Here is a 14961-nt window from a genome sequence, read left to right on the forward strand (position 1 = left end):
AATCATCCTCCATCTAAATCCCTGCAAACAATACTCCCGGCCCAGGAGAGAGGGGAAGATATTCAGCACAGGTGGTGTCAGGTGCTTCCCGGTGGAGACAGATGGAGCAGGAGAACAGATTAGAGCAGAACAGATATTGTAAGCCATGTGTTGGTCTCAGCACCGCACAGGAAGCTGATTCATTCATCGCAGGAAACCACAAAGAAAAACCAAACACCTGTGTGGCTGCTACAAAGGTGGACAATCGGATGGAAACTGCGGTGAAAACAAAACACAAAATAAAAGCAAGTGAGCGAGTTGAGAGTCGAATGCTTCGTTTGTTTCAAGACTCAGATTTCATTCAGGCTGCAAAGTTTCGGTGAGAACAGAGAAGGACTCTCAGCGAGTATCTGACCCACTGAAGTGCCCTTAAACGAGTCACAACAGGCCGTGTTTACTGGAAGGTGTGTCAACTATGACTCGGCACAAAATGTGTGAAGCAGACTGAACCAAAGCTCTGCCAGCAAACACACCGAACTGAACTACAAGCTGGGAATAAGAAACGAGCGAAAAAATAGGGTGAAATGTCTGCATGAGGTATGATGACCCCGAGCAGTTTGCTTTGTTTCCATGCTGCCTGGTTCTTAAATTGGGGACATGCCGAACCCTCATCTATACACTGTCTGAGGATAAGCACCTCATACAACCTCACTACAAACCATCCAAACGATCCCTTCGTCGTTAGCCTTAAAAAAAACTAAAAATACAGACCAATAAAACATCATTTCAACGTTCCTAATGGCGACGCAAATGCAAACAGAAGAAAAGGTATGCTGTTTTGGGGTACCTCCCCAGTGGGTCGTTCCTCTCAGGGATCCCCAACTGTTTAGTCCAAAAACACCAAATGTTTCTCATCTAAACTTTGTGCCTGACCTTTTCTCCCTGCTCTTAACATATGGGTGAAAATATACAGAAAGTGTCCTTCTGGGTTGCTTTAAAACAGATCAAAATTAGCACTCCTCATTTTCACAGCTGCATTCAATATTTAATAAATATATTCTTGCTGGATTCTGACTCTGAGATTCCATGAGGGATACCAACATGTTATTTGGATCCCTAATTTGACTTTTTAAACACCTAATATATTCACATTAGAAGGTATAAACGTTCTGACTGATGATTAAAAGCTTTTGGTCATTCTGTACCTTTGGATTTGCCAAGAGCAACAGTTCAGGAAGGTCTGGTGAGTCAAAGTCTTCTTTTCTGTCAGGGAGATGCTGAGTGGAAATTAATTTCAGTGCTAATTTGTTCATGTTTTAACTAAACGAATCTGACATGCTGGAAAAAAGAGTGTGCAGACACAGTTACAGTAAGGCAACACAGTTATGCATCAGTTCATAGTTGCGCTGCATTTTACGTACCAGAGAGCACTACTTCGATGAGGTCGCCTTCATGAATGTCTTCCACTGAGGTCAGCCTCTGTAGGATGTTCTCGTCATTTAAGTTGTGGCGGAAGAGCAGGATCTTGTCGTACATGCCGAAGAAGCCACACTCAGGGAACTGGAGGGAGGTGGAGACACAGGTGAAGACATGGATCCAGTAAAGTGAATATAAAGAGAGATACAAATCAACAGACTTCTTCTGACTCATATTCACAACCTGTTCTATTGTAAATTTCCTGCGAGTATACTCTCACACACATACACCCATATTGCATAATTTCCTGTGGCTTACATTGGAACTGGTGTGGGGATTGGAGTATTCTCAGAAAGAGAGCTCCTACCCAGACCTCCGTTCATTCCTTCAGGGGATCGACACTACAAAGTAGGAGGAAATGCAACTAAAAGGACTTTTCTGTGAAGCCTGATAACCATTTTCCTCGCTGCAATCATAATATTCTACTTTGTGCATGTTTAATAAGCAAATCCTGAGGGTTACATTTCATCCGGTTTCCAAGATTACACAATATCTTGATAAAAAAAAAACTGTTGCAGAACAGAAACTGATGTACTTCTAAGTAAGTATTAGGTGTATTTTAGTTATTAGATTGTGAAGATAAATCATCTGGATTCTACCATGGCCAAGATCGCCAACTCAGCAGTCGCCGTCACTGTTGGTGTCTGAGCCAAAACAAACCAGACAAGCTGGTCATGAACTGGAGCTGACGTAAAGTCATGTGATCAAGGGAGGGTCGGCGATGAGGGTGGGAGAGGGAGACGATGAGGAGGAGGAGGAGGAGGAGGAGGAGGTAAACATCCTGAGAGGAGTAGAGTAGAATCAGCGCACAGGAAGTGCAGCGCCAGTTAATACTGAGTCACTTCCTGGACTGAGGGCAGCCCATAATCTCTTAGAGAGCAATGTTCTTCACACGTCATCGGGATATAATGACATTACTGTATATGAACACATACAGTACACATTATAGGTGCACATATCCACTGTACATATGGCAAATGCTGAAGCTTGCAATGTCACGCCATCAAAAGGTCCCTTCAGAGAGAACCACATCTGTTTGGCACTCACCTCTATTATTCCCTCATATTGTTCAAAGCTCAAAAGAGAATCGTGTTTTGAATACCAGGGAAAAGGTTCTCATCTCCTGTACAGCACAACAACCCGTTTGCACACCTGACAGTGTGGAAAAAGTCAAGCAGCAGTAGATGGATGTTCAAGGCTGTGGTTTCTATCAAAGTGGGATCTGGGTCACTGTAGTGTTACGCTGAGGCATGAGCCTGGTCTTGATGCCAAGCAGGCTGGTATTGAAGGATCCACCAGCTGTTTCCCCCTGAACCAGGGTCATGCACAGCGGGCCGTGTAGAACAATGCCACTGTAGCCTGGGAGCACCAGAGGTTGGCGTGGTGTCTGGGCACGGGACACACAAGACACCTGGAGCCTTCTAACTGCCAAGAAACACAGAGACAGTGAGACAGATTGATGGCTGGGGAGCACACTGTGAATTAGATGACTTGTGTCAACAAAGCCAGGAGGTAAAAAAGAAAGTGCTAACTGCTGAGGCTGTTTCAGGTCCTTCAGGCAGTAGCATGGACTAGTAGTTGGGTAGAGAGACACCGGTGCCCCTGCCTCCAACCTCACGCTCATCTCCCTCCGTGGAAGGGAACAAGTTCCCCTTCAGGGATCAGTAGAGTACAACATCACTTCTTGTACTGCAGTTGGTTTTTCCTATGAAAGCACCATCAGTCACGGGTTGTTTACAATAGCAGTCATGAACTGTCTATAGGTTCAGTGCAGGAATAAACTACATGTAGCCTGAGCAGTGAGACTGCTCAGGGCAGCACAGTTGCTATGGAAGCCAAAATGAGGCTATATTAAAAATGATCATACCACTTCCACACAGGTGCACCTATAACAACCAAGAACTGTACCCGATTAAAACCTGACCTTCATCCCCTTCAAAGTGGCGAACTCTCTGAAGCATTACCACACTTTCTATTGTCAGTTCAACAATTTGATATGTGCTCTCTGCTGAAGTTACAGGTCCATGCAAAAACTTTAAATGTGCACATAATGGTCACAAAAACACGTCTATATACAGCTGCTGATCAAGCAACGTAACTTGGAGTGCTTAAAAAGTTATGGTCACTGAAATTTTTCTTCATTTTCAACTATGTACCATCACATTATTATAGTCGCTTATAGGCTTCTATTCATTGCAAAGGATGCATTTTAAGGCATATTGAACTAACCAGTTAGTAACCAGGATAATGTCTCTGGAAAGACACACTGCTGTCGAGTATTCCATAAGTAATATATGTGTCATCCCTCTATTAGACCTGTTTGAAACAGATACTTCACATCTTGCCCTGTGGATGCTGGAAAAAGTTACAGTCTCCCACAACAAGCATGAAAACTACGTTTCTGGTCGAATCTCTATCGTGCTTTAGATGTAAAACCAGACTTAACTTTTCTTTTGCCCCGAAGGAGAGATGTGTTTAGTGATGATGTGAAATGCTTCCATACACCTGATACCCACATGAAGATTTCTCATTTCAACAATTCATCACGTAGTTCCAACGCCCACAGGAGCGTAACATGAAGCACGTGGCGAAATAATCTCTGTATTAAGATTATTAACATCTAAACTATTGCAAACACAAACATGAGAAGCTGGTAGTTATGTGGAAATGAAAGTTCTGCTCAGCTCTGAGTGCAAAACAAGACACGTGCCTACATAATGAAACATTTCCAACTCACCTCCTTCTGACATCCTAAACACTGTCACACTCTCAGGTGATTAATGCGATATGACTCAAAGTATCACCACCAGGCGGAAGAAGGGGGCACATCCTTCCTGAGCTGGCTGCAGTGTCACGGTGGGGTTTTCTTCCACTCGCATGTCCTCGGACTCACACAGAAAAATGTAGTTCAATACCCAGATCTATCCAGCTCAACTCGCCTCCTCTTGGCACTTTTTCACTGCACGGAGAGCAGTCGCATTCCAGAGCAGCAGCGTCTGGAGGCGAGCACATAATGACTACAAGGGCAGAGGACACTACGTTTTTCCCATGTCCCATTAAAGAAAAAGGAAGCCAAAGGTACAAGAACAATAGATTGGCAGGTCTAGGACACTATTTTATCATGTTGTTGTTCAGACCACACCGATAAAGTGATAATTGATGGCTAACCTGTGGGTGCATTCATGTAGAAAGCAGATTCCTAAACACATTTTCTCTCTGCTGCATGTCAAAATAAACCATCCACCTCCACCATGCTCGTGTGCACATACACACCCCTTACACACCATCACCCACACATGCTACAACATACATCTCCGAAGCCCATAGTGACTAAGTATGTCTTTTGTCATCTTCAAACGTAAATCCATTCAGCCGAGCGGCCGCCACACACACACACACACACACACACACACACACACACACACACACACACACACACACACACACACACACACACACACACACACACACACACCAAAGACCCGGCACAGAGGAGCTGTGTGAGGTCCACAAGTCAGGCTGGAAAGATGAGTGGAAAGGGGATTTGCAGTAGTAAGCTTTTGTTAAACGAAGTAATCCGCCATTGATATGCTAAATCCTGTTATAGGGAAAGAAAGTGAGAGGCTGGAGAGAGGAGGGAAGGGGGGGACATGATGGGGAGTGGGGAGACAAATCTGAAATATGGTCCTGCTTCTTCTGGAGCCAAAAACAAATCATCTCAAGTCCTGAAAAAATGATCTGGTTTGAAAAACCGAATGCGGCGTTCAGCATTGAGGAATATCGATGCTTATTACTATCAGTCGCATTGCAGAACACACGATGATAAATTAGGGAAATTACTCGTGAGTCATAAATCCTCCATGCACATGTGATATTAAAACCGTCTTGTGTTAAATGTTCTGTTGAATTTTTTGCTGTTGCTGTAATACAAAACGAATGTGTGAAAGCACTCGGTCACAGAGGACAAAAAGAGCTCTTAAAAACAGAATAGCGTGCGCTTGATTATGTGGTTGGACATTAGTGTTTCTCTGCATGTGTGATGTGTGGCAGAGGTGGCTGGAAAAAGGGAAGCAGCGTTGAGAGCGGCACACAGGCTCTGACAGATGGCCATGTGATTACAGCGAGGAAAAGTATGCTGCTTGACCTCAGGCTGCCTCACCTTTATTGGTCTGGCAGCGGGCCAGACAGATGTGGAGGACAGTTACAGTAAAACGTCCTGCTGCAGGTCACTCGGCAGGAACGCTGCCTTTCTAAATAATGCTGCACAACACTAACATACAACAACAAGTGTATTTTTGCTTTGATTATTTATAGATAATTGAATTAGCTGCCAATTATTGTTCTGCAAATTGTGTTATCATCTCAGCTCTACAACAACAATTTTGTTCTACTCCTCAAAGTAGAAGTGTTCTTCTACTCAGATCTCGTGTGAATGTGCATATATTAATAAATGCACTTCCGCTCAACTGCAGCTATAAGAGCAAAGGTTGAAAGATGATTCATCCTCCCACCAAAACAGAAATATTTTCATCAAGGTAAACGGTTCTTGTGAAATACTTAACCCGAGTCAGGAGACAGAAAGCTCCTGTTTATTTAGCTTGAGGTATCAAGATAAAGAATGTCACAAGATTTGTATGACACATGGTGCTTTTATTCACCAGATAAATAAGTCCATTGACTGATAATCCTGCAAGTATTTGATCGTGGTAGGACGCAGATCACACTGCCCCAAAACCACCAGCAGACAGAAGACGATCACTTCTTCCTGTTTGTTATATATTTCAGTGAGTCACTAAGAACTTCTTAAAAGAGATCAAGAAGAAAGTTCAATAAAATGACAAATATTGTATTCAAACTTGATCAGTAACTACAAGCATGATTAGATGAGTTTAGATGAGTTTAGATGAGCAGCATGTGCTGCGATGACATGAAGACAGACTGCCATGAAGTGAACTCTGTGCTGGAGGGAAGGTTTCACAAATGGGAAAACAGTTTTGTGTGCCAAAACAATGGGGACACTATTGTTTGACTTTGAGGTGCATCTGAACGCCCACAACAGAGGAAAACACTTGTCAGTACTTCAAAACGACTACACTGGAAAATCCAATTAATGCGCTCACGCAAACCTTGAGGGAAAGCTGCGTAATTACTTTGTTCGAGTCACATCAAACACATTGTGGAAAACTGTTAATTTATTTAAGTCAACACTGGAATTGTGTTTGTTTTCACTAAATATTATTAATGTAATTCCGGGCAAGTTTTCCACACAGATTGGAATAAGAAACACATGCAAGGCAAATTGTACGATTACGAGATGTGGGCAGTAACAGCAGCCAAACTATTAATTTGTCACTTGAAGTGATGCATCAAAAGAGGCCACACTGGAAACACTCTGGTTTTCCAGTGCCGTGTTCAACATTATGTGTTTTTGGTCCTCTATTTACAGTTTCTATATACGTTTGATTTAAATAATTCCCTTTGATGGTGCTCATGTCAAATTCGGTACAAACATACACTTGATTTAGTCTTCTAATCAAATTCCCTTTGAATTTTGATCGAACAGATTGAGCAGAAGATTCACTTTTAATGACCTCGTCCTTGAACCTGAAGAAAACCCATTCAACTGTGACAGTTTATGTAATCTCTTCATATGAGAGCTTTGTGATGCAAGTTTGACAGCTTCCACAGCACCCACTGTTTCATTCATTTAACAAATATTCTTACAACATACAGTAGATCTGCTGACTGCACAGTTCTGCTCTGCAGCTGGTGCATGAAACGAACAGCCGAAACGCATGTTTCAGTTCCACCATGCATTACATGCAACCGTTGGTAGACAGCAGGCCAAGAAAAACACACTCCAGCTGGAGGCAGGAAAAGAGAGTGTGTGTGTGTGTGTGTGTGTGTGTGTGTGTGTGTGTGTGTGTGTGTGTGTGTGTGTGTGTGTGTGTGTGTGTGTGTGTGTGTGTGTGTGTGTGTGGGGGGGGGGGTATTTTCAGAGGCATCTTTGTACACATTTAGGAACAAGCAGATTCATCCCATCACTCTCCACCACACATTTAATAAATACGAGCGTCTCCTGAAGACAACGCGACTTCTTTTCCGCTGCAGAAGGAAGACTCCACTCAGGCTAATCAACTGAAGCAGCCGCATGCAGCGGAAAGGAAACTGGTGTGGTGGCTTAGTGGCAAGAGAAGCTGCGACTTTCTCACTCTACAAGCTGACTAACTTGTTTTCTTCCATGTGGTGGAATATGGTTCATGGCTCACTCGTAGATTTTTACTATATGAGGCTGCGTCATCATGGAACTCAGCAGCGTGTTCTTCAACCCCATAGATCCAGTCTTCGTGTCACCCGATGCTTCTCAAAGCTCAGAATTTCAGTCAGGCGTGAAATAAAGCTTTCCCTGAAATATACCTGATGCTGCAGTCAATTTCAATGAGCACGGCACCGTAGCGAGGCACTTTCAAACCTGAGACTCACACACACATACGCACACCACACAAGCAGAACCTCCCAACAGCAGTGACTCTCTCCACTCACTGCTGGTTTGTATGAACAAGGATCGACGATATGAAAAAGCAACTGATTGTTTGACCGACATCCAGCAGCACGAAACCACCTCTCAGCGCGCGTCTTGATTCTGTAGGTTTGAGCAGTGGGAACTCTGAGGCCTGGTTTAGGAATAGCTGACTCGTACTGTAAGATGAGAAACACGGGTGTTTGAAAAGGTACCAGGTCTTCATATGTAATTAATCCACCGCTGGTTTCCTTCTTATTGTAAGTTGTATGAGCTTGTGTGTGTGTTTCTACATCTGTGGTGCCGACAAGGTGGAATCCCAACTCTAACCACTGAGGTTGTAGGTTCCCGGCCTCGTCCAGACCACAGCACAGGAGACTCCACACCTGTTACCCTACACTTCTTTCAATCAACAGGAGACTCTAGGAAAGCTCTTCCGCTTACCTAATTTACATCAACCACATAGCTGACGGTTTCCAGCCAGAATCTCCTCCTGGTTTCACAAAACGTCGCTGTGAAGCACTCCAAAGAAAATCCCACAATTATTTGACCGGGCTTTAGAAACGATACTGTTCTGCGGTAATTTGTCCTATAGAACGAAAGCACTGAGGGGAAGTGGAGATAATGGTGGTGAGGTCACTGTTTGGTTACTAACCACTGCATCCCAACAAGAACCTGCTGCATCTCTCTTCCATGTCCTGTACATGTGTGCGCACGAGGCCCGGCAACGAGAAGGAAGGCCGAGTCACAGGATCTGAGGCTTCGCAGGAAGAGAGCAGTGTGATCCAAGACAGGCTTGGCCCGGCCCCCGCACACCGCTCATGAGTTATAGCCGCGCTGCGATCCTCGGATAGACTGCAGCACACACTCCATCTCCCCTCTCTGGCCCGGATTATCAGGGAACGGCCGCCAGATTCACCTCCACACGGGGCAAATAAACAGGTGAAGTGAGGGGAATTCATGTGGGCGTGAAAGCAACTGCACTTTCTCTTGTTCTGGTGGAGCTGGAGGTCAGGAGGTGTGCGGTAATAGCAGGATGTAGGAACAGGCTGCCGTCTGCTAAACAAAAACATGAATAATTGCTGTGGGTTCTGTTGCAGAAAGTACTTCAAGCTTAAAACTTTTAACTTTCTTTATGATTGATCATGAGGACCCGGTTTTAGAGCTTCTTTTTGTTTATTTATCAGTTTCACAGTAATTCAATTGTAGTTATACAAAAACAACTAAGATAAACTAAACAGTCCATCCATCCAAATTCCAACACTCAAGCCGTCTACGAAACCGAGACAGAGACCGTTTCTCTCGACGTTTAAACAACCAGACAAGAAGAATAGCGAGAGCAGTGCAGAGAAAAGCCGTTTGAACGCAGGCAGGCTGTGCTGCTCTGCCGACCACAGCAGATTGAAGAGCGGGAAAATATGGAAACAGGGAGCGGCTCTGAGGGGAGCTAACCAGGGAGTGCAACTGCAGAAAGAGGCACAGTAACAAAAGGAGTCATGCAAAGTCACTGCCTGCTCTCTTTGGTTTACAAATGCTCAAACAAACCGATGAAACAAAAGTGTAAATGCACGACAACTATTTTTCATTCAGTTTGGCCTGTGGTGATTTTCATCGGGGCAAATGTTACTTACTAATAAAAAACTTTTCCCTTCGTGACTGAACAGGTTTCTTTTCATATTCATGTTGTATCGACATGTAATTTCACTTCCTCTGCCACCTTCCTATCAGTCTGACGGATCACTCGCTACGCTGAGACAGGAAAGCCACACAGTGCTGAGAAAACAACACGGAATAAAACCTCCAACCTGCTCGTACTGCAGGTATCAATGATGCCACGCTGAAATGACTGTGTTGCCACAACAGAGACCATGTGCTCTTCACTGCTGGACACTGGAAGTATTTGTGGTATGTTAACAGATGTGCACCGGTCATGGATGACAGAATCTGTTTGTATTGGCCTGTTGAGTCGAAGAGTTCTTCAAGTCGGGAAAACTGACACGTGATAAACTAGGTCAAATGGGAAAATGTGACGAGGGTGGCGTTGTCATTAAGCCAGGTTCAACTCCTCCTCCTCAGCATTTGTCATGCTTGAAGTCCTTCCAGTGTGCTGAGGTTGTCAGCAAGTGCAGTCAAGGTGGAAGCTGGGCAGAGGAGAGCAAAATCTCATACTGTTAATGAGTAATTTAATAAGGGAAACGAGATATCCTCTTTCAGCGAACCGTGGTGTGCCACAGTTACAAATTTATGAATGGAAACTGTCGGAGTCTCTCAGGAAGTACCCTTAAATCACTACATGTGCTCGGCTTCACAAGGACAAAGTCGCCAGGATTCCTGAGTATTAAACTCTACACTGCTGCTGCTGTCGGCCACTTCAATATAATCACAATCAAAGCCCTTTCAGCCAGCATTAGCTGAGATTGGAGTGATGTGAGATTATCTCCCACCCCTGGCTGAAGTCAAGAATGAAGGACATTGGGCAACCTACGAGAAGCGCATCAAATCCAAAGCGAAGCCCTGCTTGGTGCCTGAGCGGCCTTCTGCTGCTGGTTTTGGCTCAGAGCAGCGCTGCCAACGGGGCTGTCGCAGCCTCCTCTTTCCCTGGAGAGGACCGCGCTCCTCTGCTCTGTCATTCTCTTGACTCTTGTGGCCAGGCTCTGTGTTCTGCCTTGCCACTTTGCATTTAAAGGAGAGCGAGGCGGCAGAAATGTGCAGTGCAGATGGTAGAAATTACTTAGCTCACTTAACTTCAGAGATATTTTCCCCTCTTTTTCTTCTCTCTCCGTTTTCCACAAATTACTCCAAGACTGTGGAAATTGATAGATTCCTTGTGCAAGTAGGCTTTTTAGTTGTACATGGAAGAGGTTTTTTTTGTTTTTTTACAACAATCCACATTGTGATATCAATTTAGTCAACTTTATGGTTTTGGAATACATCAGTGCGCCTGCAAATGGACACTGAAAACCAAGAAAAATTGGGAAAAAAAAAAAGCTGAGACAATAGCAGCTTGTTTCAGAACCAACACCAACGGTGAATATTTTGACTCATGTCTGACCTGTTTTTTCTTGAGAGGGAGCTGAATGTGCTTTCCAGGAAACGTCTGGCCCCACGTATATCACACATACAGCCTTGTGCTGTTGGGACGTCCTCTAGGGTGAAATATGTCCGCCAGCTCCATAGGAACATGCAGATGTGGGCTTATACTGTCGAAAGGAAGGAGGGAGGGAGGTGGTGGTGATTTATTTCCCGTGTGTTACAGTTAGTGTTGGTCGATGTGAATGCCGTCTCTCCATTTTCCATCTGCACCCTTCTGTTTTGCCATTTTCTCCTTTCATTTGTTCTATTGTTTCTTCCTACAGACACTTCTTCCCAGATCAAGTCTTTATGTTGAACCTTCACACCACATAGAGATCTTGTATGAGAGGGCTCATTTATTGATTATATACTCAACAGAAACCAAAGCTAAAAATTCTGGTCATAACAGGTTTTGGTAAATAGCACCCAACGACAGAATCCTCATGAAAGCATACAAATACAAACCAAAGAAATGATTCTCTACTGCTGCAGCTCAATCTAATAAATCCCGAAGAATGTTGAGCTGATCTTGTTTTTTCTGCCAACCGTTGCCTTGCATCATGCAAGTGATATTACTCAAAGGTTCAGAACAATCCAAATCCTTCTGTTTTTTTAGTACTTTGCTATTTTCCTGTATGTTGTCCAACGTAGGACTCAAAAAGGCCTTTGTCTCGCTAATTACAGAGGCAGCTGTACAGCCCTCAACCAGAGACTGGGAGTTACAGCACGGATGAAACCAGTGGGGGAAACCTGTGGCGGAGGCAGCTGCCTTTCACAGCATTTCCAGCTGTAGTGAAAATGCAGAAACATCCTAAGGACAAGCAGAATTAAAGTATTCATAAAACTAACATTTGAGGCAAAGGTTTAATGATTTTTTTCCATTCCCTATGCCAGATCATTTTCAGTTACCTTCCTTCTGAGAGAGACAGAAACTTTTCACTGCGCTACCTTGGCTGTAAATTCTTCAGTTATATCAAACATGTTCGCTGCCAACATTCACTATAACATTCTATTGTATTATTGTGGGATATCAAGTACAGTTCCACAAACACGGAAAACGTAACAATATTGACCACGGTATTACAGCATCCAATAAATTTGTCAAATGCTCCATATGACCAAACCAAGTGTTTAACTTCAAATATTTCAGCAGGCTAATCCCGGCCATACCCAGCAACATCACATCATCCTCCAAAAATGCCTGGGCGAAGAGGAATGTTCTGGAGCTGGCTGGCTGTCCAGGCTGACCAGCTGGCTAACTGGGAGTCATTCTCACAGAGTCATGAACTTTTGTCCCGCCACTGCTCCCATGCTGGCTGCAGGACTTGGGCGACACCAAACAGGAAACACTCAACAAGTGGAAGCTATGGATGTTTATCTCACACCATTCATCAAGCCCCAAAAACCAGACCGAGAAGTCAGGACCCAGCTAGTGAAACAAGGCGCTCCCCGCTTGGGAGTTGCATACAGCCACAGTCGGGCCGTCAAAGGGCCATCGTGGGTTAGATCTGGGTACCCGACCGGGGGTGGGCTCCACCACCCAATGGCTGGCTCCCCTCATCTTTTCTCAGAGTCTTCAAGGAGCCTGGCTCAGAGCTGATACACTTGTGCCAAGTGGTGACACTAAAAAAGTCATATTTTGAACTATTCAGTAGATTGCAGGAGCAGCGACCGCAGTAGCTGCTCTAACTGACTGAGACCGAACCTATCAGGATCATATTGCCCCAAACTAAGGTTGACCTTAACCGCTAAAGTAGGTTATTGTGGTCCAAACCACAACTATCAAAACCAACTGGAGATCAGCATAGAGAACAGAGAGTAAGCAAATCTACTCTGTGGAAGGTGGCCAAGTCATGTGGTCGACTCTTTAGCAAGGAGAGGAATGAGCCGTACAAAATCTACACAATGCACAGCTATCACAACGGGCTGGATGACTCCCTGTCAAACAATGAGACTGATTCAAAACTAAAGGGTTAAAGAAAGATATGAAATGTCAACCTTGGAAGCGTGACACATTATACCCAATACAAGAAGCACATGCAAACATCTGGAAATTTTACAGCTGTCCAACCACATCTAGACTGGATCTGCTACAGCATGAAGGTTTGTTACCAAGTGAATAACAAGTATCTTCAGTCGAGGCGCGGACTGAAAGAAAAAATAAAGGAAGAAAACTGGACGTAACAGAAGCACTGCAGCAAAGTGAAGCACACGGTTCTCCATCGTTTTGTCCTTAAGCTACAGTCACAAGCTTTAAGAAGATACCGAAAGAATGTGACTACAGATTTCATGATAGCAAGCAGCAATAGTTTCTTACTTTCTAATAAGTACACAGCAAAACGGTAGTTCCTTGTGTTGTTCGTCGTCTGTAGAGGCTCGCACTCATTGAAGTGAAATGTTCCCAAGCTTTCAGTCATTTTTAGCTTAAAAAAAAAAGATCATGATGCGTGTGTCTACAGATGTTCTGGTTCCATTGTCTGATAACTTATGCTACATTGAAATTCGAAAGCTGATCCATTGTATACACATATCTCCTCACTTTGACTATAAAATCTGCCGTAGTGAGAAATAGTATGTAAAGGGAAAACCCCAGAGCAGAGACAGGACACAGTGGGGGGGCATTGACTCCCAACATGCCTGAAAGCACCTTGGAACCCAAAGAAGCTGCTGAGAAAAGAGCATCTGGGCTGCTGGTTGCACCCTGCTGGCACAGTGACCCAGACCCAGATCATCAGCAGGAGGACGGACAAACGGAGCAGCCACTGCAGGCTGACGGCTGGCAGGACAGCAACATGGTTGACATCATGGTTTACAAGTAACGAAATCCCACTCTGAGAGTTCACAACAGCTGACACAGCAGAAAGCCTGAAACTGTGACTGACGTTGGGATGAGCATCCCTGTTTGTTGCATGACTGAGTGGTGAGTCACTTAGCGAAGCAGGCCAGGTGGAGGAAATGGCACCACAGAGGGGGGATACACTTCCATCCAGACTCTAGCTCCATGTAGATACTACCATATGAAGTGTAAATCTTTTTTCCTGCCTTGCATCTGCTGACAGACACCTGAAGTTCTGCTGACTGGAGACATTAATGGGACGACGGAGCGAGCGAGGGTCAGAGATCCTCAGCTGGGAAAGTTGGCCAGGATGAGTGGACTTTGCAAACGGTTCACCAGTGTCATGCATATTTTAGAACAAGAAGTGAGGCAGGGATGGACTGAAAGCACACAAGGCCTACAGTCATACTTTCCATTGATATCAAAGCCATATGGCTGGATTTCATGAAATACTTGAGGCAGTGCACTGCGCTTGGCAGTGTTCAATAGAAGAAATGCACAATGATGTGGATGAACAGGCTGGATATGTTCTGTGGTGGTGATGTACAGTATATGATGACGAAAAGAATATACAGCTTCTTCAGATGTTTACTGTGTTTATAGCGCTTAAAAGTTCCCATGACTGTTGGTCATAAATTAGATCATTTCCTGCCACATGGTATCAGACTCCATCTGTAGATGAATGCATGCGATACACACTGATAAAATAAAACAATAGGTGATTCTGATCTCATCTTGGCAGATCATCAGCACCTCTCACCACAATTTTACAGATTATCCATGAGGGTTGTCCTTAAAGCATCGTCTTTCACCCCCTTTTCCTGTTACAGATTCTTGCAACTATGCCAATATGTTACAGGATCCATGTAAATATGCGCAGTGATGAGATTTTCTGCTCTGCGGACCAGAACTGTTCATAACTAGCTAGTGAGAATCAGCAGACCTCGTAAAGAACAACAACATTACCCGGCTGCTCTGGAATGTCAACTTGGACAACATGAAGCAAAGGACAGCGGCCCGATGCAGACAGCTCCTTCACCGGCTCCCCGTTCGCTCATTCCTTTTTTCTGTATTTTAA

General features: G+C 44.3%; 1 protein-coding gene across 4 annotated transcripts in view; it reads right to left on the minus strand.

Moving 5' to 3' along the window:
- prkd3 (protein kinase D3) overlaps positions 1-14961 on the minus strand; it is a 34053-nt gene that overhangs the window by 15106 nt on the left and 3986 nt on the right. For all 4 annotated transcript variants that reach the window (XM_069719655.1, XM_069719656.1, XM_069719658.1 and 1 more), the window contains one exon: positions 1401-1539. In XM_069719655.1, the coding sequence (XP_069575756.1) occupies positions 1401-1539 (139 nt within the window). The remainder of the gene's footprint in view (positions 1-1400; positions 1540-14961) is intronic.

This window comes from Brachyistius frenatus, unplaced genomic scaffold, assembly GCF_029030835.1.
Source record: "Brachyistius frenatus isolate BFR_SWC_R1_liver_20210118 unplaced genomic scaffold, ASM2903083v1 Contig_220, whole genome shotgun sequence".
Taxonomy (NCBI): domain Eukaryota; kingdom Metazoa; phylum Chordata; class Actinopteri; family Embiotocidae; genus Brachyistius; species Brachyistius frenatus.